The sequence below is a fragment of the Rhyacophila brunnea genome, unplaced genomic scaffold (assembly GCF_057557595.1).
Source record: "Rhyacophila brunnea isolate RB1 unplaced genomic scaffold, BYU_Rbru_1.0 scaffold_7, whole genome shotgun sequence".
In the NCBI taxonomy this organism is placed as follows: domain Eukaryota; kingdom Metazoa; phylum Arthropoda; class Insecta; order Trichoptera; family Rhyacophilidae; genus Rhyacophila; species Rhyacophila brunnea.
The window spans coordinates 11,572,785-11,599,183 of NW_028233339.1; the positions used below are offsets into that span (position 1 = coordinate 11,572,785).

The 26,399-nt window shown below is 30.4% G+C and overlaps 1 protein-coding gene across 4 annotated transcripts in view; it reads left to right on the forward strand.

Annotated features, from left to right (window-relative positions):
- The first annotated feature begins 2,207 nt into the window (after positions 1-2,207).
- The window catches only part of LOC147064476 (glycine receptor subunit alpha-2-like), a 180,026-nt gene continuing 155,834 nt past the window's right edge, over positions 2,208-26,399 (forward strand). For 3 of the 4 annotated variants that reach the window (XM_085957654.1, XM_085957657.1, XM_085957656.1), the window contains exon 1: positions 2,208-2,717. In XM_085957654.1, the coding sequence (XP_085813780.1) occupies positions 2,647-2,717 (71 nt within the window). In that variant the 5' untranslated portion in view covers positions 2,208-2,646. The remainder of the gene's footprint in view (positions 2,718-26,399) is intronic. The other variant, XM_085957655.1, reaches the window with a different exon arrangement.

Below are 26,399 nucleotides of genomic sequence, written 5' to 3' on the forward strand. Positions count from 1 at the left end.
CAATTTGTTAATAAACCCTATTCAGAAAATTATGAAATAAATAATATTTAGATTCTTTTTGTAATCAATTAAAGTTGTATTTTTTTCACACAAGTGATAGATTTAAATTATAAATATTTGCATGTTTGCACAGAAAAAATAATTTAATTTATTTTGATTTATTTTATTTAAGTATTTAAAAGTTTCTTAGTTTTCAGTTTAATTTATGTTTTAACATTGCCAATACCAGCGGAGTGATCAATTTAATAAATTATTGGAAAACCAACAGAGAAAGCTGATCCAGTACTCAGCAGTATCAACTCGAGAATTATCGTGAAACTTAATCCTGAGAATGACGATAAGAAATATGATGTTTTTTTATACTAAAGACATTGTATGGTTATTTAAAAATAATCCACTTCGTAGCTTTTTACGTAGACATTATCATACTGATTTAAAGGCAAAGAGACGTCAAGCAGCTATGGCCATTCGTGTTCTACGGCACAATTTTATTTATATCTGTAAACTATTTATTATAGAAAGTTGATTTTTATAAAAAAAATATTGGCTGATGATAATACATTTTAGGTACATGCAACATTTGACTGTATATAATTATATAAAATAATATTTAAATTTCAATGAGATAATTCCTATTTAAAAATTTAATTACTATTCATAACTGACGTTTGAAATCGAAATGTCGAGTTTATTTTCTCATTATTACTTAACCATTTCTTGTTGTTAGTTTATTGAAAAATAATTATAAATTTCTACGATATCTGATAATCTACCGATGTATGTGGAAATTGTGATAATGCACTTTACTTTCTTAACATAAACGATGCAAGTTACTAGGTATTTGTTATTGTCAAGTGAATAGTGTGTAAATAAAATCATTATGACGGTATCACCGTGTCAGGTGAAATAATAGAATTGGGTTCAGTGGGTGGTAGGCGACAAACACCGCGACCACGTGGTCTGAAGGGAAGACCGCCAACTACTGATGTCTGGGCCGCATTGAATTTTTTTATAGCTACTTTAAAAAGATCACAATATAGGCATATAAAATTATTATACATATACGCTAACGTGTCATGAATAAATAATATTTGCATTGATTTAACTGTATATTGCTGTGATTTGAATTATACATAAAATACACCGGTTTTATCGAAATAGATATCTACCTATCAATCTATATTGGTATTCAAATCGACGCTTTCTTTAGCAATGGATATTGTTAACCAATATTCCTTTGCTGATGTAAGATTTATGTTGCATGAATTAAATGATTCATAATTATTTATATACTTAAGCCATTTTAAATGATAAAATAACATTCTTTTTTTATTCCAATATTTTTAAAAAATACCAAGGGTAACCAAATTTATTATGCTATTACTAACATCAATAAAAATTTTGTCTTTTTAGTTACCTACGTGAAAAATGGAAAACACATAAATATTTTCCTTATTACCAAAAGAGTGAAGAATATATAAGTCAAATTATAATAATATCTGTAGACAAATACATAAAATACTACGTCATGCTCATTCATCGTATGAATTATACAGTTAATTTTATGGTGTCTATTAAAGTGCTAAAATTCAATCATTTTTTGAGCGTTTGTGAGTATGTGGTCATATAAAAATTATTTTGGTTTGTATTACATTTTAAAATAATTTAGTTAGTCTTTAAAATAGTCTTGTCATAAATTTAATTTTGATATACAATATTTTAGTACTTTCAAACTTTTTGGCATCGATAAATTGTCGGTAGTAGATTAAATACACGTCTTGATTGATGTATTATTTTATGTACAAAACGGCTAAATACTAAAATAGTATCATTATTATGATAATAAAATTAATCACATATCTACTATTTTAATTTTAAACAGATATTTTATGCATCTTTAATAGTTTGTATACGTTTCTTTAAAGTGTACTATACAAAAAGTCTGTACGCAAAATACTTTAGAATTGTCTATGTATTATTAATATATTAAATTATTATATTTGTTTATTTTGTGAAGAAAATATAAGTAATACTTCATGCGGCTCTGCGCATTACAAATGTATCAGTAGTAGCTGCGCAGAAATTGCAAATATACCTAAAGGTTTTGCCCGTGACCTAGCGAAGGCGCGCCAAAAGCATACCGAGCCACCACCGGTGCGGCGACGCCGACGGCGACGGCGACTCGCGAATCAAGCCAAACCCACCTCAGTAGCCTCGCGTCAGGGGTGCCCGCAGCCCCATAGCTCCTCCGCTCTAACAATATCACCGAAACAATTAAATACGAACAAAGAAACAGAAAAAACGCGGGAACAAATGTATAAATAAAACTAACGCGATCTGACAGAAAATCACGCGGGAAACGACGCTCGCATCGTGTCAGTTCTATTTTTGAAAATAAACCGGGAAAGTTTTTCTCGGCAACTAGCAATACTTACTTCAAATTGATGTTCGTTTTTTAAAAAAATGTTCAAATGTCATCTTTCAAAGCTGGCCGTTCAATGAAAATGTATGATGTTGTACTGTTGGGATTTGAGAAAGCTGATGTTTTGTGAGTTTTCAACGGATTATGATGCCGGATTGAAAAAATTAACAGGGTGCAAGCTTGACAAAAGTGAATTTGGTTAATGTGCACGAGGCGGCAGCAATATGGCTTGCGAGCGTTCGATAATGAAAACTTTCCTCTATACATCGCTATTGGTATCATGTTTTATCACAAGGTTTGTTCTGAAATACCTACTTAAATCAACCAACTCATCTTAATTAAATACAGATAATTTACTCATTTAAGGAAAACAAGTCTGCACACTTAATTATTTACATGCGAATACAATGAATTTATGCTTTCAAAACCTAACCATCTAATTAAATGTATGTACATCTAATATATTTTATAAAATACTCATTTTACAGTAAGCCATCTTATAAACGATCTACATAGAAATATTCTCCTTAAATAAATAACAAACATTTATAAAATATTTTTATTCCATTTAAAATTCGTCAAGTATTCAGAAGATGCACTAAATATTATTATTAAGTGATATCACACCAAATCAAATACAATGTCTGAATTGCATAAAATAATATTATGTAGAAATATACATTATTATTGTTAAATGCTGTGTATATTTAATTAAATTGAATCGTCATGAAATGATTAATTTGTATGTGTAGAAAATATATCATGAAAAAATTAATAATGTATTAAAAAACGTACAACTTTTGATATTTGTAGCTCAAAATATTTAGTAATGGTACGTTGGTGGTTACTTTTGATTCTACATAACTCGGGTATAATTAAATATGTACCATTACAAAGGTGTAATTAATTAAAAACTTAATATTTGGGATTAAAAATTAAAATAAATATATTCTTTAGAATAAGATATCGAAGTATATTTATAGTTTGTAAATAAATATATTAATATAAGTACCTAAATGTTTTTTAATCAATTATTTCATACGGTACATAGTAAGATAGTATAATAAAAAACAGATAGTAAATTAAATTTTATAATATGATACATTGTACAATCGAAAAGACGTGTATGCAAGATTGTCAGTCTACACATTGCGTTTTAATTGCCAATTTCATTGATCATCAATTGTCAGAATAGCCCTTGTTATTTATTTAGCAACTAGATGCGCGTTCTTTTCCCGCCAACCGTACAAGGTTGATGAAAAATCAAGGTCGGCAACCTTTAAATAAATCATTGCACCTCGCATCCGACCCGCAAATTCAATTTACTGGTATTGCCACTATTGAAAAAAATAATCAAATCAAACGTTTAAAAATAACTACAAAACAGTATTATAATTCGATGTATTATCAATTTAAATTATAATAATTTATGTTGAAGGATAATTTTATTTCTCTAATAACCTAATAAAATTATATTTACAGTCATACATAATAAAGATAATGGAAGACTGAAAACTGAAGAAAATTATATAGTAGTGAATGTTTCAATATTAAAGAAAGTTGAAACATACATAATAAAGACTTATTTATTTACTTGGTATAAAAAATGTACTGAAAACTTATTAAATAAAATTAGTTACCACATCCTGTTTCCCATTATTTTAAAGAACCACTACAATATAATATAATAGTATAATTTAATAAATAAATATGTTTTAAGTTTGTAATGCCTCATAGCAATGCTATTGTCATTTGTTTCTTTTTTTTCATTTTCATCTGTCATCATCTTCAAAATAATATTTTTTAAATTGATACTGCGCAGTAGATCCATGCGCAACTCAGGCTTATTTTTTGTACACTGTAAAATTATACATAAGATTAAATTTTACTGCATCTTCTTATTTATTCATAATAAGTGAATTAATAAATATTGATAATATGTAATTATTTATGTATGATATTATAATATGTCCTTTTAAAATACCTACATATGTATATTATATTAGTTCATTATTCTATTCACTGGACTAGACCCCTTAAATTTACATAGTCAACATTCAGTCCAAGCCATATTTAAAAATCAAAAAAACATAACTGAGTACACAGAGTATTTTTCTTACAATAATAGCACTTAATTTAATACAGATTTTAATATACACACCTAATTTATCACTTTTAATATTCTATTTAAACGTTATAATAATTGTTAATATAGATATTGTCTTATTTCGAGTCAAAACGTTTTTGAGAAGACTCTAAGCTGAAGGTGTCTACATATTATTATTCAAAGTAAATTTTACACAAAAATAAAAATGATAGAAATAGCGATAGAAAATTGTTTTCTGTTATTGTTTTTGGCTCAGTCAATATAACATCTGGATATAGCATTGTAGATCTAAGATCTCTTTGACGCTGAAGATAATAATATCATTAACTATACAAAGGTAAGATACTCACTCATACGTCTTTGAAGATACCTTTTGTAATATTAGTAACGACCGTCCGAATAAATTTTATTACACAAATTTACAAATAACAACTTATATTAATTATTATAATATTATTTCCACTTTTTTTTTTAAAATATATATATTCATTTATTAACAGTAGAATAAAATGAAAGCAAACAGTTGAGAATTACAAAGAGAATACAATAATTAATTAACAGGTCAACAATAATAATAATAATAAAACAGTAAAACAAAATGAATGATAAAAGATGTAAAATTAAACGATATAAACCAATAGACTAATAATTATAAAACTCTTCATATACTAAGTTTTCCCTAGTATATAAATTACCTTCTCCAGTCCCCTGGATACTTCAATAGTACCTAAAAAGGGGACTGCATTGCCTTTTTGGATTATATGCTTACTCGCTGTCTCGGGTACTCAGTTGAACGGGAGTCACCTGTTATATCAGTCAAGCGACGACCGACCTCAGCAACTGTCATCAAATCAGGGTCCAAATGTCTCGAAACCTAGAGGAAAAACAGTCATCATCATCATCAGGGGCGTGACAACCCAGTGTAGGTCCTGGCCTCCTCCAACAGCTCCCTTCACCTGTCCCTATCCAGTGTGGCCGCTTTCCAATTCGGTACCCCTAGAATACGGCAGTCACTGGCAGCTCCATCCAATCAGCGAATCTTTGGCCTCCCTCTTCTTCTACGTCCTATTGGATTGATGGACATCATGTTCATTGTCATTCATACGGTGCACATAACCTAGCCATCGCAGTCTCCCAATCTTAATTGATTGAACTGCGCTGCAATCTTCGTACAGCCCGTAGAGCTCAGCATTATATCTTCTCCTCCAATTGGTGCCATCCCTGATCGGTCCATATATACGGCGGAGAATTTTTCTTTCAAAGATGTTCAGGGCTAGTTCATTTCGCAGAGTTAATGTCCAGGTTTCCGATGCGTAGGTGAGCACTGGCTTTACAAGTGTCTTGTAAAGAGTGCTTTTAGTTCGGCGAGATAGTATGCGGGACTTAAAATGTCGTAACTGGCTAAAGTAGCATTTATTCGCAGACATGATTCTCTTGTTGATTTCTTCTGTAATATCATTATGTCGAGTTACAAGAGATCCAAGGTATATGAAACTGTCGACCGTATCAAACTTGTATGCACCAATATCTAACCTAGAGGAAAAACAGTATCCACTAATAATTCATCCATAAAAGAATTTTTGATAGAATAAATAATTTACCTTCACAAACTGACGTTACTTACAATAATATTGTGTTTCATAATATCGTATTGTTAATAATTTATAACTTTATCTGATATCACTTACGTACTTATTCAGAATAAATAAAATATTGCATTACGTTATCTTTAAAGAAATAAATGAAATAGATAACTACTCTGATAAAAATATTTACAAATTTCGACGTTAACTATAAATTATTGTCATGGATAGGGAATCCAATCCCGAGCCAAAATTCTGATCCCGGGATTTTGGGATTACAATTTGACAATTCCGGGATCCCGGGACTGGTCCCAGGATTGGCATTTTTTCCATTGTTAATATAAAAATTTATATTTACAAATAACATTGATAAAATCGGTCAAAAAGAAATCTAGTATAAATTATACTATTTAGGACATTTATTTTTAATATTGTATATGTTCAATCTTAGAAATACATAAGTTTAATGGAGTAAATAATATTGTAATATAAATAATAATGTGAATTTAATATGATTTGCTGTTTCTGATAGTAAAGACGTAATGAATGGGTTAGCGAGATTTAAAGCGAATCATTTTCTTTCTGTTTCATAAATCTGATTAGTCAGCTAAATATTAAACTGCCATAAAACGTATGAGATCATGGTGGAATTACTTTGTCAATAGTGGCTAAGCATTATTTTTCTCCAATCTTTCTCATTTTTATTAATTTATGTGAAAAAAATAAATGAATTGGTAACTTACACATGGGTATAAATCAAACTTCATTCAAACTCAGTTTATTTCTAATGTAGTTATTTGTTATTAAACGTATTTTTTCTGTTATGTTTTCGTTTTTATTTTATTTTCCATAAAAATTGATAAAAAAAAATCAATCCGAAAAGTTATGTTTATCAATCCCGGGATTTATATGTATCGAAAATGGATCGGGATCCCGGGATTGGAATCCCTAGTCATGGAGGAGAGCATGTCGGGTGATTCGTGTTAAGTTTAAAAAACCATGGATTCGGGGCGACTGAATATCTCTACCTCACACAAGATATTATGACATAAACGTCCATGGAAATAACAAAGACGTAGGTGAAAATTTATCTAATGATTATCATGATATCACGGTCATTTTATTTATCATTATTAATTAATATCAAAATATCAATGGGCGCAAGCATTTGGCTAAAAGTATGTATTTCAATACCGGTATTTATCGATACCAAAATACCGATTTTAAAAAACAGACAATACCGATTTATTGACAATGGAAACAAAATGTATTAACATAAAAGGCTTAACAGGACTGTAATTTTTTGTCAGGTTACTCGATGTCTGGTTTACTTCCGTAGCCCTTCATCGTCCTTGGTGACCAGCAATGACACATGCTATAAAATAGTAATATTTTAGAGAGATTTTTACATATTATATTTATTGTGAGATACTTCTGTTTTTTTTCAATTATTTTATGAATACCGGTATTCAATAAGAAATGCCGAAATACCGCTATTGGTATTTTCATTCGGTATTGCAATCCTTAGCTTAGAGGTGGCGTATTTAGGTTTGGGATGCACCTAGGCAGCGGTTCGGGGCTCGTTGACGAATGACTATTATATTTTTCTTCAAACTACGCTGAGATCAAAGAAACTGTACCTATTTGTTCCGTTATGTCAAAATTTTATTGATTTTTCAGGCTTACAATTATCCCGTTTCAAAGCTACAACTATTATTACAAGTTAAATTTGTATCTATCTAATTTTACCAATTACGAAATTTTTGATTGCATTTATTACTTTAATTGATCACATTTATCAAATCAACCAATTCATAATTATTAAAATGCATACCACATCCTTGACCAGATCGACGCCAAGAAAAATAGAGGAGGAGATCTATGCCTTCAATTGATCCCATCGCACATGGGTATTGCGGGCAATGAAAGGGCGGATGATCTGGCAAAGGAAGCTGGCCATTCAGGGGTACCATATTATATCAGTGGATATCAGAAAACCTGGACTGGAATGAGGCTATAAAGAAAATGGGCCAAAGTATGTGGATATATTTTCACCACAGGGCATCATTAGAAAAGGGGAAATGGAGTAAGTCTATTCTACCATCATCACGAGAGGTGCCCTGGTTTGTAGAGTCTCCTTTCACGAGGAATGAGCTTAACTTAATACTGAGGCTAAGAACAGGGCACACAATGGGCAAAAGATTTGATGTCCTCATGGGAAGAAGCGAATCGCAACTGTGCGATTAATGTCATGTTTTAGAGGACATTGTACATATAACACATCAATTCCCTAAATATGAACTTCACAGAGTACAGCTGCGAATTGCGGATATCTATGAGAATGTCGACGAATTGAAGGGTGTCCTGGCGGTGGGTAAAACGGAAGAGCTAGGCAAAATTGTAAAGTTATTTAACAAAAAAGGAGTGAGGACCTGATCGACGGATCCCCTTCTATAAGAAAAGAGGTGATATGACAGCGAGTCGCAGTCAAAGCCTCGGTAAAATCACAACAAAAATATATTAAAATAATTTAAAGTCACGTCATCACAAATTTAATAATGTTATAAACATGTATGCATATTTTTATAACTTTCAATAAAATTAAATATTTTCAATATTGGTATCATAAGCAGAAGAAACATAAAATTATATATTTTTAATTTCAGAGTTTTTTTATCATTTATTTGTGTACTTATTCATGAATGAATTAAGTAACGAAAAATAATCTGGATAACTCTTTCAATTGGCTGTGTAGCTAAATTATTCAAAGTTACTCCAATCCGTGTTATTGAACGATATTTTTTGTGGTCAAACAAAGTCGTTGTTAACACACAATAATTATTATTGATTAATGTCACACTAATTAATACCGGTTACATGTAAGTTGTACGTATGCAGTTCATCGTGGGACACTAATTCGTGCGCCGCAGTACGTGAAACATGAGTTCGTATAACATTTTATCAAATGACGAGTTCTTCGTTGAACATTTCACCGTGGAATACATTTATACGTATCTTACAAAATGTGGCGATAGTTTGCAAATAGTACTGTTCCAATTAGATTAACCTTAACCGAACCTAACCTAGTAAAGACATTTCATAAAATTTGCCACATGTTGTAGCATACGTACAAATATACTCCACGGTGAATAATGTTCAACTAAGAACTCGTAATTTGATTAAATGTTACACGAACTCATGTTTCACGTACTGCGGAGCACGAATAAGTGTCCTGCGGTGAACTTCTTACGTACAAATTTTCGGATACGATTAATCACTATTCTCTTCAATATCGTAATGAGTATTTTTAACAGTTTTTTTTATTAATCCGTGCTCCGACTCTCGAATAAGATTTTCCACTTCGTCCTTAAATTTATTATTACTAGTAAGTCGTAGATAATATTATTTACAACAATAATGTTATATATCGGTACCCGTTAACATCATATCGAATGTAAGTATTGATATCGTAAGTATCGTTATTAAAAAATAGCAAAATCAATATTGTTATATAAATCAAGTATAGATTCTTTTTTTGACGTCCTTATCTGATCGCAAAAAGAGTATCTTGAACCCCGTTTACATGGGTGTGGATTTACTGCTGACAACATGGCCCCCACGAGGGGGGGACTGACAGGGCTCTAGCCTGGGGGCCCGGGCTCAGGAAGGGCCCGGCGTGGGGAATCGACCAGATAAGTGAGATAAACACAAATCACAAATTTGCTCAAATGGTAAAAAAAACGTCTATTATTAGTGATATTAATAATTAAAAATATTTAGTTCTAGGCACGATACCATTTTTTACTGTGTGCCGATACTCCACAACTCCATAGGTAATTCAACTGGTGTACCTACATTTTAAAAATACAAAAAAACTACAAATACACTTTAATTTTACCGCGTACACCATTTGGAAAACGAAACTGCAGCGCGTCCTTTACCCTTAGCGATAGGTAGAGGGGCCCGCTTCAGGATATGGGGGCCATAGCTGACAGTATGTATTATCGCGGCCATAATAAAAAATACACGTTTAAACATGCATTATCGTGCAAGTTGCAAGAATGCATGCATGAATAAAAAAGTTCAAAAGCTTCTGAATTTTCACGCAACAATTGGACCATGCAATATCTGCGCCTGCGCAGTAGAACGATAGTAGTAAACCTGCCGGTAAATAAAAAAACTACAAAGACTCATTTTGGAGTTAACCGATTTTTACGACCTGTCAAATAGTGCCATAAAATGACAACATTGCGCTTAGTTTACCCTTTAAAAATGAGAATGGCGAAACTTCAGCACTTTTACGTGTAAACAGTTATTATCGACTGGTGCTAGTAAATTCATGCACGTGAACAGGCGCTATTATGTTCAAAAATAAGACTTTCAGGAAAATTTTATTTAAAATCTTTGTGGCCATTAAATTAATTTATTAAATTATATACCACTAAATGATGAGTTTACTGATTTTAATTTTTGGGAATTATAGATTTTGGTAATGAATTAGGTAATTCAAAAAGTGAATTTTGTCTGAATGATATCATAATTCAGGTACAAAATATGTACACACTTAATTAATTTTCATCTAAATCATACTTAAGACACACTGTATCTGAGGTAAGTACAAAAATAATGTATACCTAATAATATTTACGTACTTATATTATAATATCTTCATGAATCTATCATAAATAAATTAGCTAAAAATTCCACTAATGAAGATTATTGTTAGTAGTTATAAAATGTATTTTCTCAAAATATATATAGGACGTATAACAATAGAGAAATTTTAATTATTAAAACGAAATACAGTTTCTTTAGCCGTTGTTATATATAGTTTCAGGCGTACATACTAATTGTATTTCTATTGTATCTTTGGCTTAAGGCGAAGGTGTTTTGTATAGAATTTGCGACAGTCGTTAACTGTGACCAAAAAAAAAGTCGTTTGAAAAGGTGCCATTAGGCTTCATTAGCTTCCATAATCACGCAAAGGTCACTTCATAACAATAATACCAACAGACCTACTAAAAGTATGAAATGCATCAATCTCAATTTTATCCACGTTTCTTCAGCCTTTAACTATTAGAGTTAATATTTCTTTTTTTCTTGTATATTTAATTTTATTTATAGACTCTCATTGTGTATACATATATTTTCTTATTTTCCAATTTACGAAAACACTAATTATTGTGCAAAAAAAAATTTACCGAAACTTTCAGACAAATTTACAAATGATGGAAAACCGTTAAAGCCGAATGTAATTTTCATCGATCAGCTCTGACTGAAATTAAATTATACGGTTATAAAAATATATTAAAATGTAAATATCATAACCATTCAAAATGACTAAAAGGTAAGTAAATAATAGTAATTATTAATTTAAGAAAAACATAATAATATGTAGCATTTATAATATTTAGCTCAATTATTTATCATCAGCGCATCTGTTCTATACACAAGACTACTATCGGCGGTTATCGAGGGTAGTTTATCATATTTATGTATTGAGGTATTATAATTGTTACAATAAGTTAGTTCTATTTATTACAATAAGTGCTATATTTTAACAGCCCCCCCCCCCCCTCCAGGCTGTGTTAACTTTTAGAGCGAGATAGAAAGCTTTGACAGTTCAGATGGCTAACTTGTTATAACAATTATAATACCTAAATACATACATAATTACAAGATAAAATGAACTTTTTATATACAACGTTTTTAAATTTTCTGTTGAACCATATAAACTTGACTTGATTAGCTTAAACGATCAAAAAAAATGTATTTGATAGAAATAATACTGAAATGTCATTTTGACACTCATATTGATTTCCATAGTAACGCACGTATGTATTAATAATTTAGTTGCTAAGACCCCAGACCCCTAGCAACCAATAATAGTGGATTGGACTATGGATTTCTTCCGAAATAACTTTTCAAAAACAGAATAATAAAACAGAATTAACTGAAAATGAATTCAATTGTAGGTACTTAAAGATGGTTAAAAGTATTTAAAAAAATGCATTGGCATCGTGTTCTGATATATTCTAAAAGTTTCAAATCTCTAGCTAGTCGGGAAGTTAGTTAAAAATATTGCAAGATTTGTACCGGATAAACAACCACCGGACAAATAAGAATACGACTTAATAAAAACGTTGTAATATGATAAACTTACCCTTGATAGCCGCCGATAGCAGTCTTGTGTATAGAATAGATCGCAGGAGCGGTTTCGTATGCTCCAATTGAATATTGATGATACAAAATATATATATTATATTATATAGGTAGGTATATACGTTTTTTTTATCCTCGTCATCTGCAATACTTACTCGTGATTGTATACCTATTAACGAAAAGCTCGTGAACTTCGTCTGAGAGAAGAACAAAATATAAAATCTTACTGTCTATTTATACGAATGTCATCAATTTATTTTTCCAAGAATCAACCTCTACAAAAATATATCAATTAAACTTTTAATTAAGCTTTAACAATTAAGCTTTTCAGAAAACATTAGTTTAAAAGCTACTATAAGTTGCATAAAATAAATATGAATAATTATTACTAATTATTCATATTATTAATTAATATGTACAATGTCTTTCCACCCAGCGTCGACAGTAAACACGATTCAAGTATTAACTATTTCCTTTATTGAACGAATAATTCACAAGATTTTAAGAATGTACCATTCTAATTATTGAACATACATAATTTTGAAAACACTCATGAGAAAATATTGACAATTGGAAAGTGTTTTCAAAGTTATTGTATGTAACTGTAAATTCAATAATTAGAATGGTACATTCGTAAAATCTTGTGAAGTATTCGCTGAATAAAAGAAATAGTAATTAAATTTATTAGCAAGTTCAAGTAAGTTACAACTGAAAATATTGGAGTGATCCGTGACGTCAGTTAGTAATAAAAGTAATAAATACTTTAATTTAGAATACAAAAACCGATCGCCTACTACTTAGCGTAACTCAATTTGGAAAGCGCTTATAAGCAGGTATTTAAAAAGGCCAATAGTTAAAATGTGTCGCAATGGCAGTCGTAGCATAGTTGTAATACATTGGGAGCAATACCCAAGAGACGCAGGTTCGATTCCTGCCGGATGTCTTACTCTTTTCAACGATTAAAGTAATTATTATCTTATTCATCTAAGTCTCTAATTAAAATTGAACTTCATTGTTTACATGACGTAGACGTCGCATATTTTGTGGCTAATTCTGTCATACAAATTAACCGTTCATGTTTGTGCTGATCGATACATTTAGTGCCTATAGTATTCTGCCATTTGTGAATCAATCATTTTTTAGACTTTAAAAGTATTTCCGTATAAACTGCATATAACCAGATCAAACATACATTAAAAAGCCAATAAGCTAATTTAAGTCGCGGGATTTAAACACGTTATTCGTGTATTCTGAGGCAAGCTTCTGATAATATTTCACTGCTGGCATCTAGTAGATAAACACACATAGGTGACTATTAATAAAAGGCTTGACATTTTGATTAAGTTACTACGTTCCTATTCGATTCCAGCAAGTCACTGTTTTGTGATTCGTCACTCCTAGTAGGTATCTACATCTACTATGACAGTCCTACTTCCATACTCTAAATATAAGTTCTTATTTTGGCAAAAGCATTCGAAGACCTTCAAATAACGGAAAAGGGCGGGAACAGTTGGTGTTTTTTTTTGCACAAAAATGTTGCCAGTACGCTATTAAAAACAGATGATATAAAAGGTATCGATTTCCCTAAAGAGTTTTAGCAAAGCTTTTTAATATATTGTGTTATGTTTTGACGTCATACTGTTAAATAGAAGAGGTGGGGATTTAATTTAATTGGCAATAAATTTATTACTACACAAAGTAATGGCATAAAAAGCTTGGATTAATAATGTTTTTTTTTTAAATCAGATTTATTTTTGTTCCTATCATTTTTTTGGTTTAAATTTAAAAAAAATATTATAAAACATTGTGCCAACCTGAAGAACAGACTAGTATATTACTTTCTATATAGTTTTGTTTTAATTTTTATGAGTTTAAATTCCCCAAAATACAACATAAAATTGTACAAAAATAATATGATCGTTGGTTTCTTTTGTGATATTTTGATATCATGGCCAAAATGTACGTTCCCTTTAGTAATAGTCCATGTTTCACTGCATACGAGAGTAATGGTTGTATACATTGGTTGGTCACTTTATGTAAACACTAGGAAATAGACAAAAGTCCGCATGGGATAGAGGTACCCTAAGTAGAAGTAACAACGGACTAAAGTCGCAGGAAATGTGATCATAGTACTGCCTTAAAACCGACAAGTTTGGCAGATGTATGAGGCAGTAAATAACCAGTAAAGAGTTAACGGGAAGTGAGGTGGGGAGGTCTACATTCAGAAGTGGATCAAACCGGGCTGATGATGACGTGAATGTTGACTTTGGTTGATGCATACAGTGTACAAAACATACAGAATTTTCATTAAGAAAAAAAATCAAAATACTACCTATAAATAGGATTTTAAATGAGTAGAAATCATTACTTTCCATTTAATCAATTGATGGTGATTACGATGAATTAAAAAGCTAATGATTCAGATATATTAAAATAAGATTTAAAAAATGAGTCTTCGTTATAGATGGAGGATTTACTTTGCGCGTTGCATCGATGTCTATTTGTTCGCATTCTTACTTCTTTAACCATATCCGCTCCTCAGTTAGAGCATAATATCGACACCAGCTAGTGACTCTATAAAAATGGTTTATTTCGCTCCTAATGTACTGTCTTTTCTCAGTCGGCCCCCTGTCTCTTTATCTTGTCAACCACCCGATCTTTACCCCTCAAATTTGTCAAAAAAAATATAGACTATAATGATAATCGTATATCAAAATGTTTGCACATGTTATGCCTAAAACAACGACCATACTAAGGATGTCCGTGTGCCAACCCAAAATTACCACACGAAATATAAAAATATTTTTAAATGTAAATTTACAAAACATGAACATAGCTAAAATTCTGTTCTGACAAATAACGTTGTCATTTTTTATAACATTGTTTTATAATATGAACGAAAATTGCGTCGCTTACTTTACCACGCTGGTTAATATCCTGGATTTGTACAATTAGATTTTGACGAAATATTGTATGCCTATTTTGATAGGACACTGAACCATTCTATGAAAACTTCGAGAGAATGTTTTTCAGCATATTTTTATACATTTGCGATGCATATTATTAGTTATAGATCAGAGATCATGGACACATAAATATTATTATTATTATGTGCCTATGTTTAAACATAATGCGTTAATTCTTTAGTTTTTCGCCCTTTGATAAGTGTCACCATTCGATAGTATACAATACACATAGGTACTTAATGTATTTGAATATTAGATAGAGTTTACGTAATTGAATTGAATATACTAATTTTACCATAATGAATATTAGGTATTATCTATACCTATTATATCCCAAGCCATACATCAAGATTATGCTTTGCCAGCCCGCTAAGAATTGTAATTTTGTATTTTTGATGTAGCTCCTTTTCTTTTAATTCTACGCAATTTTTACTGTCTCACTATCGCCATATTATGTTTATATATATCGACTGATCGAAGCCAAAAGAGCGTAAGTAACATTTTGGTGATTTTGAGTTAAATATGAGGTTTGGTTTACAAAAAAATATAATATCTACAGACTGGCAAAAAGGCGTAGTTCATAGATGATTGCAAACAGAGTTACGATTTTACAATGTGGGCGTAAGTGATACCTCTACGAAAAGCCAAGAAGAATTAACGTACCTACCACTAATGTAACGAATCAAAATTAAAATGAATATAATAAACAAATAAAATATAGCAGAAATACAAACAAAAATATGAATAAAAAAAATGGGGAAAAAAACAATTCGGTGTTTTCTTTATGAACTTTGTATTTTTTCTTGGACAACCAAAACGAATTAAGTGATTTAAAAATTCTAATTGTTAATAAATAACTAAACTAACTAAACTAACTAAATAAATAACTAACTAAATTCTAATAAATAAATTAATTAACACTGCATACTCCAAAACAATATTATTCTATCATAAATGAAAGGGGAAAAACGCCAATACTAGGAAATAAGTTGTCAAGAAACGAAGTTGTTCTCATAAACATGAATTTTTTCACTCTTTTTGCTCTCCTGAATACTTAGTAGCTATTTGTCACAAATGGCCTTCTAGCTTGAAACAGTCGATATATTATATACTATTGTTGTTACGGGCATCTTTGAGAGTCAGCTCTTACTATCGTGAAACTATGACAGTGCAATCATATAATGCTACTGCAGGTCTATTTGCAACACGCATCAAGTAAGACGGTCTATAAATTGATAGTCCGAGTTCTAAATAAGACCATGTGTGCTAAATACCCGTCTAAGAATACTGTCTGGTGGCAAGTGGTGGGTATGGTCACTTTGGATCGGGAAAGAAAATCTAATCTCCATTGACGTCAATTGGGTTGTGAAATTTACAAGCTATTTGTTTCGGCCAACGGCTGTCATTGATCATGCTGCGTATTGAGACGAACATTTATTTATACCGCTATGATTGCAGGGTCATTTTATTTTTTTGAAACAACAAACAAACCAATAACGTCAATTAATCCTCAATTTTCCCAATATTAAAACACATAATGGTAAATGTGCCGCAGATGCCGTCATGAGATTTTATAACTTTCTTTTTAGACCAAACCAAACCTAACCTAACCTAATCTAACCTAACCTAACCTAACATAACCTACCCAACCTAATATTACCTAATTAATATAAGCTTAGTTTGTAATAATGATGCATCAAAATGTATGACAATTTCAAATTTTAAATTAACAATTATTGGATCAAAAAGCCTAGGCACCGACAGAAAAATGTATTTATTATAATTGTTTACATGAAATAAACTGTTTTCGTAAAAAAAAATATTATAAAAGCTCATGACGGCATCTGCGGAACAATTATCTACATTATTATAAAATAATAAGTATATAATAAAGGAAGAAAATGGCCAAACTCATCGCCGACGTCAGATAACGGATATAGTACAAAAAGAAGAAGAATAAAGTATTTCGTCATTACAATCGACAATGAATGAAACTTTCATCATAGTTTCTTATGATCTTTTCAATTTCTCGTTCTTAATTACCATATAGCACAGAACAGATTAAGAAATATAATTCCGATAGGCTATATATATACCAATACAATAAATTTTGGTGCAGGGTTTTGAATGTGTGAGTGTCCTACGAAAATGATCCATGCATTACAGACGTGCGTGTGTAATACACCAATATTAAATGAGCGTCAATGCATAAACCGAGAGCAGTTGTCAGTATTCAACGTATGACTTATTCTTGACAAGTGTTTAAATATATCCAGTATTCTTCCTTACTCGAGATGGGTTGCCCGCTTCTCCTTACCCGTTAGGTATTTCAGTTCCCATTATTTCTCAGTTCCCTGTCATATAGTTACTTCAACAAAACTCAATCACTTCGTAAACCCACTGATTTTTTTAAATTCTGATTTTAAATAAATAATAGTTTAATATCGCTGTTGATTGACTTTATCAGCCTATACTGATATTCGTCGTTGATATGTTAAAACCTCTGCAGAGTTATTCTAAATAGTTAACACTTTTCCGTTATTTTTATTGCTCCAAAATAACACGGTTATCACTCGGAGCAATTCCACGAAAAAGGCGGTTATCTACAATAATTATTATCATAGTCAACACATCTTACTTGATTCAAAATGTATCTCATTAAAATCAAGTAAGACGTGTTAACTGTACTACTCAACGATATTTGACACCTCGTTGTTAACATGGTCATGGGTGGACGTATAAAAAAAATATCACGTCTGACAGTTAACTTAAAACAACATATTATCATCTTTTTATTGATTTTGAAGTTAAGTTTCTGTAAGTCTCTGAATAACTTGATTTCTCTCAAAAATATAACATAAGGCTTGTCATCATCAAGTGTTTGCAATAGCTTAAATATGATGCCTACGCACATTGTATGTATTACAGTGTATAAGATTGTTTATTAAAAAAAATAGAAACACTTCCGGTTGTAATATTTATTCAGAGTTCACAAAGATTTATCAAAAATAAAAATAAAGGTCAAACTGTACACGATAATTTATTTATATATATTATTAATTATAAAGTAAAATGACTCGCTTGATCCAATAAGCAGATTAACTTGCCAATTCACTTCAGGTGTGTGTCGCATTTGACAACTAGATAACCACACTTATCACTAGAAATATATCTCAATAGTGTAATTTACTTAGTCTCAAAATAAAGGATCAAAAGAATAATAGAAATAATAAAAGAGAAAATCACTGTACTAGTATAATGTTTGAGGCTTTCACGGTCGGCAATTGCCGAGCACTCTATGGATACAGGACACAAATTTGACTTTGAAACCAAGATATTGGGTCGGAATAAAGGATATTTCGCACGATTGGTAAAGGAGGCCATTGAAATCCATAGAAACCCTGAAAATATTAATAGGGATGATGGATTACGGTTAAAAACGTCATGGCTTCCGGCCCTATCAGCAAAATCTAATATTCGAGCCGGTATCCCTGGTCGTAACGATTGACAGATTACTCTGAGGAACGTTTGATCTTAGCTAATCGGATTCCTTTTGACATTCTTAGAGCAACGTTTACATTCACATACCTACACTACATTTTCACCATAAAACATATCATCTCTTGATAATGGCTTCTGCAACGAGCCCGAAACGTCGAGTAAAGAAGGAAAAAGGAGACACGGTGGAAACCCAAGAATATACTACACTGTACTAGTGTATATGTACACACTCCGCTTGTCTTTATCTAGCAGCGGATTGATCCAGAGTGACGATAATGGTGAATCAATTGTTCAAGTATTTAGATAATTTAGTAAGTGTAGCGCAAAAGAACTTTATATTATTATGACCCATATTATATTGAGCTATTTTAAAACCATTCATTGATTAATTTGATATTCGTAAATATGGAACATTGATAACTTAACTATTCCCAATACGTTACCATTGTTCCCAGAATAGACGATTTTACACCTCTTGAGTGTAGTATTTTTATTGTTTATAATTACTAATGATCTATTATTAGGTTTTGACGATTTATTATACGCTTATCGAGTGTAATATTATTGACAATATAGGAGATTTTTTACAAATACTTCAAATAGATATTCATATTTTTTATTGTGACCCTTGACTTAATAAGTAGGTAATGGAGTTTTTACCTACTTTATTGCATTGATTTGTTATATAAGTTAGAGTTAATAGTATTCGTTGTCAGCGTTTATTTGCCTTTTGGCAGGTGTACATAGTGCATGAAGATGCCTAAAGGCAAAACCCAGGTCGCAAAAAACGACTCAAATTGAATAGTACAAAAGTTTGATTAACACAAAAATAAAATACACTTCTTTCATTGCTGGGTCACTAACCTGATTTACCTGAATCGATTTTAAAAGAGACACTAAAAATACTTCTTAATATTCTTTATAAAGTTATCACAAAATATTATGTAAGAAAGCATGTTTTCCGCAATGCCAATTGAATTAATGGCCCTAGGCCCATTCAACAGCTGACGGATATTTTATTTTTACTTTACGTATTTGCGAGCGGCAACTCTTTCGCGAAAACTTTAATGTAAAACAAAATTGAGAGTTAAACATAATATTGGCAAACCGACATATTATTATTATTAATATACTGTCCTGGCAACATTTTCAAATTACTCCACAGGTTTTTTAGAATTTCACGAACATTCTCGTAATTTTCACGTCACACGAATAAATTTCTCTTATGATAATATATTGAATAATATTCATGTTTTAATTTATTTGTTTATAAACGGCGTATTTAAGATAAAAATGATCATTAGTGTATTTACACATAAAGTAATATATAATATAGTCACATAATACTTATGTTATATACAATTCGGTGTTTCTCAACCTTCCTAATATTACACTGCCAAGTGAGTGTAATATTGTTTAGTTATTATTATAAAAAATATAAATATTTATTTATTTCTTCTGAACTACTTGCATCCCTATTCGTTTAAAAACAACATAAGTAATGAATTGACCATTCATTATAATACTTGTGACTAATGAAAACAAGCTTTAACATCTGGTTTCAATGTTGTCAGCGATAAATAAAGATTGCCTCTATTCACATCATTAATAAGGTTACGAGCTTTTGAGAGCGAATTAATAACGCAACTTAACTAAGACACATTTTTTGTCCACAAAGTGTAAACGTAACATATTATATAATAAATCACCTGAATATATTATAAAATAGTTATATTCCCACCAACATCGAAGAAAACCTTTTCTAAAATACAGTGCCTACATATATAAATTTTAAGCTGAAAAAACTACTAAAATCAATAATCAATTTATCTACAAATGATTATGGATTGCTGATTACACTATTTTAGCTTGCTTATACTGTCAAAATCTTGCATACAACTAACATAATTTTAGATTGACTCGACTGTAAATATTGACAAGATAACCATGATTCTTTATTACGAATGGGTGTTACTTAAAATTTTATTCAGGTATAATATAATATAAAATAAGTAGAAGGTGGCTCTCGTGGTGCAGTGCGTAAGGCACTGGCTTTCCATCCGGGAGCTCTGGGTTCGATCCCGGTAAGGACACAATGTATTTATGTAATTTTCTCAAAGCCTGGGTATTTGTGATTGTTCAATATTACTAACAACCTTTTTGTACGAAAAAGCAAGGACGTGGTTATTAATAATTTAAAAAAAAACACAATTTAGAACGAATCCAACATGATAAGTTTTAAACAAAATATATTTTCTATCAGATGACAATAATTATTAATTTACTATTAGGTATGTTATATTTAAATAAAAACCTTTTTTATGAATTGAGGTAGGTATATTTCTTAAATTACTTGTTGAATTGGAATCGTTTTACAAGTAAACAAATTAAATACCTAATATTTGTTGTATATTATATTTAATATGTTTATATGTCGTAATAAAATAAGTTTTTTTCAATAGATAATACATTCGTAAAATATATAATATACTCAACGGGTATATAAAATAATATTACCTCATAAATATCTAATTTAATATTAAAAATATACTTATTTATTTAAGAAGCTAAATTTATTGCAAATAGTTGCGGGTTCAAATTAATACATTTTTTTAAAAGAAAAAGTGTAGTTCTGTTTGTTTTTAACCGTTATACCTACCATCTTTACATTGGATACTGGTCGATTCAAATAGAATATATATCATTTTCAAGTAGCCGAAAAATCTTTTCAGAGCTTTCAACACTCAAAACAATATACAAAGTTTAATAGTAGCTTTGATTATTATTGTCATGTGTCTGCCAAATTATTTACCTATATGCATCGTATCGTCTCTTTCACATACAATAGTCGTGTAAACAAAATTTCATGTCGCAATATATATTTTTTTATATTTGTCTAGAAAATAGTAGATATTCTTGGTAAACAGTTTAATAAGAATACATTGTAATCAGAAGTGATATTAAACCTTTTGGGTGATTATACGTACCTATATAGATAGTTATTAATTTATCAGTTAATAAATAAAAAAAATGTATATTATGTACTTACCTAAAAATAAATTACAGTGTTTGAAATAATTGATGATATTTAAAATAATATTAAATCTCATTTCAAATTCAAAAAAATATTTTTCTGTGTTTTTCGGGCTATGTACCTAAGTTAATTTTTGTTGAAAATGAACTTTAGAAACCTTCAGATAGGATTATTTGTTTTACTTCACCTTTGGGTGAAAGTACGTAAATCATCAATACATTATAAGGTGTTAAAAATACTGCATAAGTAATATATCACTAATTTTATGTAGTGCGTAAATTCTAAATTTCCTTGTATTACGCATTCTAATTTACTAAATTTAAATGAACAATCAGGATATATTTCTATTTAGGTATGGATGTATTTAATTTAGTTTTTTGAAGTTATACTTCTTTTATGGCATTTGGTAGAGATTGAAATTACGAAAATGCTCGACAGTATGAAGTTAGCTGCGAATCAGTCAGCCAATAGTAGAATTGTTCCGTTGAATAGGCAACGAATTTATTATTGTCAGCCATTTGCAATTCCTTACTTAAACAAACGATTAAACGTCAGAGTGACAGTTGTTACTTTAAAAATAAAAACAACAAAAAATAATAATTATATAATTTAGCAATATAAGTTAAAGTGTATATAAATAAACCAACGGCGCTCCAATAAGCTCAAGAAAAATCTTAAGTGTGTAATTTAAGATAATTAAGAGCTAGTCGAAGAATCTAGGTTTTGTTTTTGTGTTGTTACGCCAAAGAAGTATAACTTCTAACGCGCGTACATAAGTACACACACCGATTATTATATACTTATAATATACAAATAAATCTATCGAGAATATTGGAATATAGAAAATGATCACACGAGAAATTGATATTTTCAACTTACGTATAAATATCCACCAAATTGACATTTCTTCGGGGATTATGTCGAGCCAACTTCAGACGGCATTACGACATGGAGTTGGCTGCTACTTAGATAAAATAAATATTAATAAAACTATTGTATTGTGTAAAAGTCTTAGTCGCTCAAAGGATGGCAAAATTAAGAAGTGGCCGCGATCCTCAGCCATGAGTGTACGACCAAGAAGAGAAGAGAATAAAACTATGCATAATGTGTATAACAAATATTTTACCTGGTCTCAAATTTTGAAATATTATATAATCAGGCTTAAAGCTTGGCTGTCATAATTCGCATTGGGACCGGTGAATAATCGTCAGTCGGAATTAAAAAAAAAAAAAAAATTAACTTTATTATTCACATTGTTAAATTATTACTGAAATAAAAACTATGACTATTTTTATGTCTGCGAACTTACGCGTATTCATTTATACTATCAGACTTTATAATATATTCATTTTGATGTTTTTAATTTTGTCCTAAATGAATAAAAAAAAAAGTTAATGTGATTGAAACATTTTGGAATAGATTCTTGGAATCTTTTTATAAACAAATCGATGCGGTAGATTCGTGTCGTGAAACGGATTCAATAGATAACTACGTTTTCAAGAATTCACGTAATCAATCTCAACCTTGCTTCGCGTCAATTAAAAAAGTTTTCAAAATGAACACCCTTTTGTGTAAAATCAATTTCAATGAATATGTTAATTGAATTCAGCAAGATTAAATACATAATATTATATTAATCTCTTAAAATATAATACATGAACCTTAAAATCAAAAGTGGTTAATTAACAATGCTTAATATATTAGTATACAATCCGGTATGGAGCGATATATATTATGTTGGTCATAACGCGCTGGGACCTCAATCTCAGAGTGCTGTTTTGACAGATAACTTTGTCGCCATTATTTATAACAAACAAATTCGTCATTTTCCATAGTGAAATAAAAAAAAATATTATATTTAGAAAATATTTTTTTATCACGAAATTTTGGATGCTACTTACTTCTTATGCGGGTATATTTTTTTTAATACAAGTCACTAAAAATATTTAAACCATGTTATTGCACAAATTGTATCGTTATATACCTACTTCAAAAGGTTAAATCAAATATTGAAAACACTTTTGAAAAAATATTGTATAATCAATAGAAAAAATCTTTTTGAAAAAAGTAAGACACCCCGCAGGAATCGAACCTGCATTTCTCGGGTATCCCGCCCACCCACATAGACCACTATACTAAAGGAGCCATACTTAATTGCGACAAATGTTAACTAATGACTTTTAATACTCGTTTCCCAAATTGAGCTACTATTGGCGATCGACTTTTGTATTTTAAATCAAAGTAGGTATTACTTTAATAACTAACCTACGTCACGGATCACTCCAAGATTTTTTGTTGTAACTTACTTGAACTTGCTAATAATTATATCAAATATGTTTAGCATTATATAGTCGTAGATACAGGTACTGATAATCATTTAAAAAAAAAAACCTTTTGATAATCGAGTCATTTTTGATCATTTATAATAAAATAAATAAACATTTTGAATTTATTATTCACGTATAAAACGTTTAATTTTAAAAAGATTTCGTTCGTTTTTTAGCCCATTTGACGACATTATATTAAAGTATTATAAAGCCTAATGATTGCCTAAGTAATAAAATATATTTATAATACTAATGGAAATATAAGTTATGTAACTATTGCGATAGAAAATTTGTGAAAATTAAAAGAAAAATATTGAGTCATGCTCTGACATATATTTACAAGGTGAAAACATGCGAAGAAAATTGTGACCGAGTGCCGTTGAAATATTATATAGTAGGCATTATAATTTACAATGGCCACGCTTTTTATAAAAAGCTCAACCTTTCGCATGACGCAAGTTTTGAAAACCAATCAGTGTTATGAAAATAATATTAATACACGATTTAATATTGCTAAAACCAATTTCTTTCAAGCTTTTGTTGAGACACATTTGTCCACAAAGCGTGACCGTAACTTATTATAATAATAAATCACCTGAAAATATTATAAAATATTTATATTACACAGACATCGAAGAAAACCTTTTCTAAAATACGGTACCTACATATATAAATTTGAAGCGAAAAAACTACTAAAATTAATGATCAATTTATCTACTAGTGATTGTGGATTGCAGATTAATTTTAGAAAAACTTTACACTATCTTATTGTAAGTACACACGCACGTTCTTGCTCGATGGTTTTACGCTGATACTAACATGTTTCAACGCGTGTACCATCTGGCTCGATGGTTTTTTGTTCGACATCGAACAAATTGCGCTTTCCAAAAAAGATTGAAGGTCCATAATTCTTGCTCGATGTAATTTGATTGAGGGAGTGAGGACGCACCGCCAAGGCTCGTGTAGCCTCGCTCTGACTCGAAGTTGTGGCGAGCGACGGTGGCCTCACAGCGTCTTGTGTTGAGTTGCTCGACGAGCATGCTTCCAAGTCATGTTGACTCTCTCGATCGAGCAAAACCGTCGAGCAAGAACGTACGTGGGTACTAAGCTTTAGTTTTATACATTTCAATACAATTATCTTAGATTGACTCGACTGTATAAATATTGACAATATAACCATGATTCCTTATTACGAATGAGTGTTACTTAAAATCCTATTCAGGTATAATATAATATATAATATGTGGGTGTTCCTATTTCAGCACAGAATAGATGTTGCAGATAAAAGACGGCAGTAGTTGTTCGTAATGATGGAGGAGGCGAGAGTTTATTTACTGTTGCAATAATTACAAGGCTACAATCAATACAATATCTAATATAATGACAATTCGGTGCGATGTGTTTTTAACGGGATCTTATAATCGAGTGACATGTCCAATCAATTAATATCGGCAATTTATTGACCGGCGCATTATTTAATAATATGTTGAAATGATTTTGCAATAAATTATGAATCTGCTATCTCATTGAGTGTGCGTCAATTGGACACCTCGCTGGCTATCGTTCACTCAATATTAAGAAATCATCTTTTACCTGAAAAATAATATTTAATAAATAATATTGTAACTGAGATCTGGGTCACAGGATCCCCATTTCAGAAATTATGAAGTAATTGTGATATGATTCTGATTATAATATAATTATTCTTGAGTTATGGCATTGACATTCTTGAATTACGATTGCGCTGACATAATTAGAAAAAAAACGAAAAAAAATACTAAAAAAACACGTCGTTGCCATTATTAATTGAAAAAATGATTTACTACTGTATATGAATTATTACTTAGAAATGAATAACAGTTTGAATTTGCAACTTTGGGGTTTTTTCAAAAACCTAGCTAGGTGATCAGGGAAACGTACACATATGAGTATACTATTAAATTCTGACATTTTTTACAACAGTTGATCTATTATGGGTTATACCTTGACATTATTTTAATTAATGACATTTCTCCGTATCTAATTTCATTAGGTTTCAACACTTTACTGGATACCCTGTTCCATTATTTATAAGTAATGGGATTTGAACAGACTTGCTGAATGTATTAAGAGTGAGTTTCTAATATTATCTACTACGGTATTTCAAAATTTACATTACTAGTTAATTTACTTATCTAGCAGTGGCGAAGGGTGACTTTTGGAAAGAGGTAGGCTGTGGAGATCTGATAAAAAGAGCACACTTATCAGGTATACCTACGAGAATAGTACGATATTTACTACTAATGAATAGGTACACA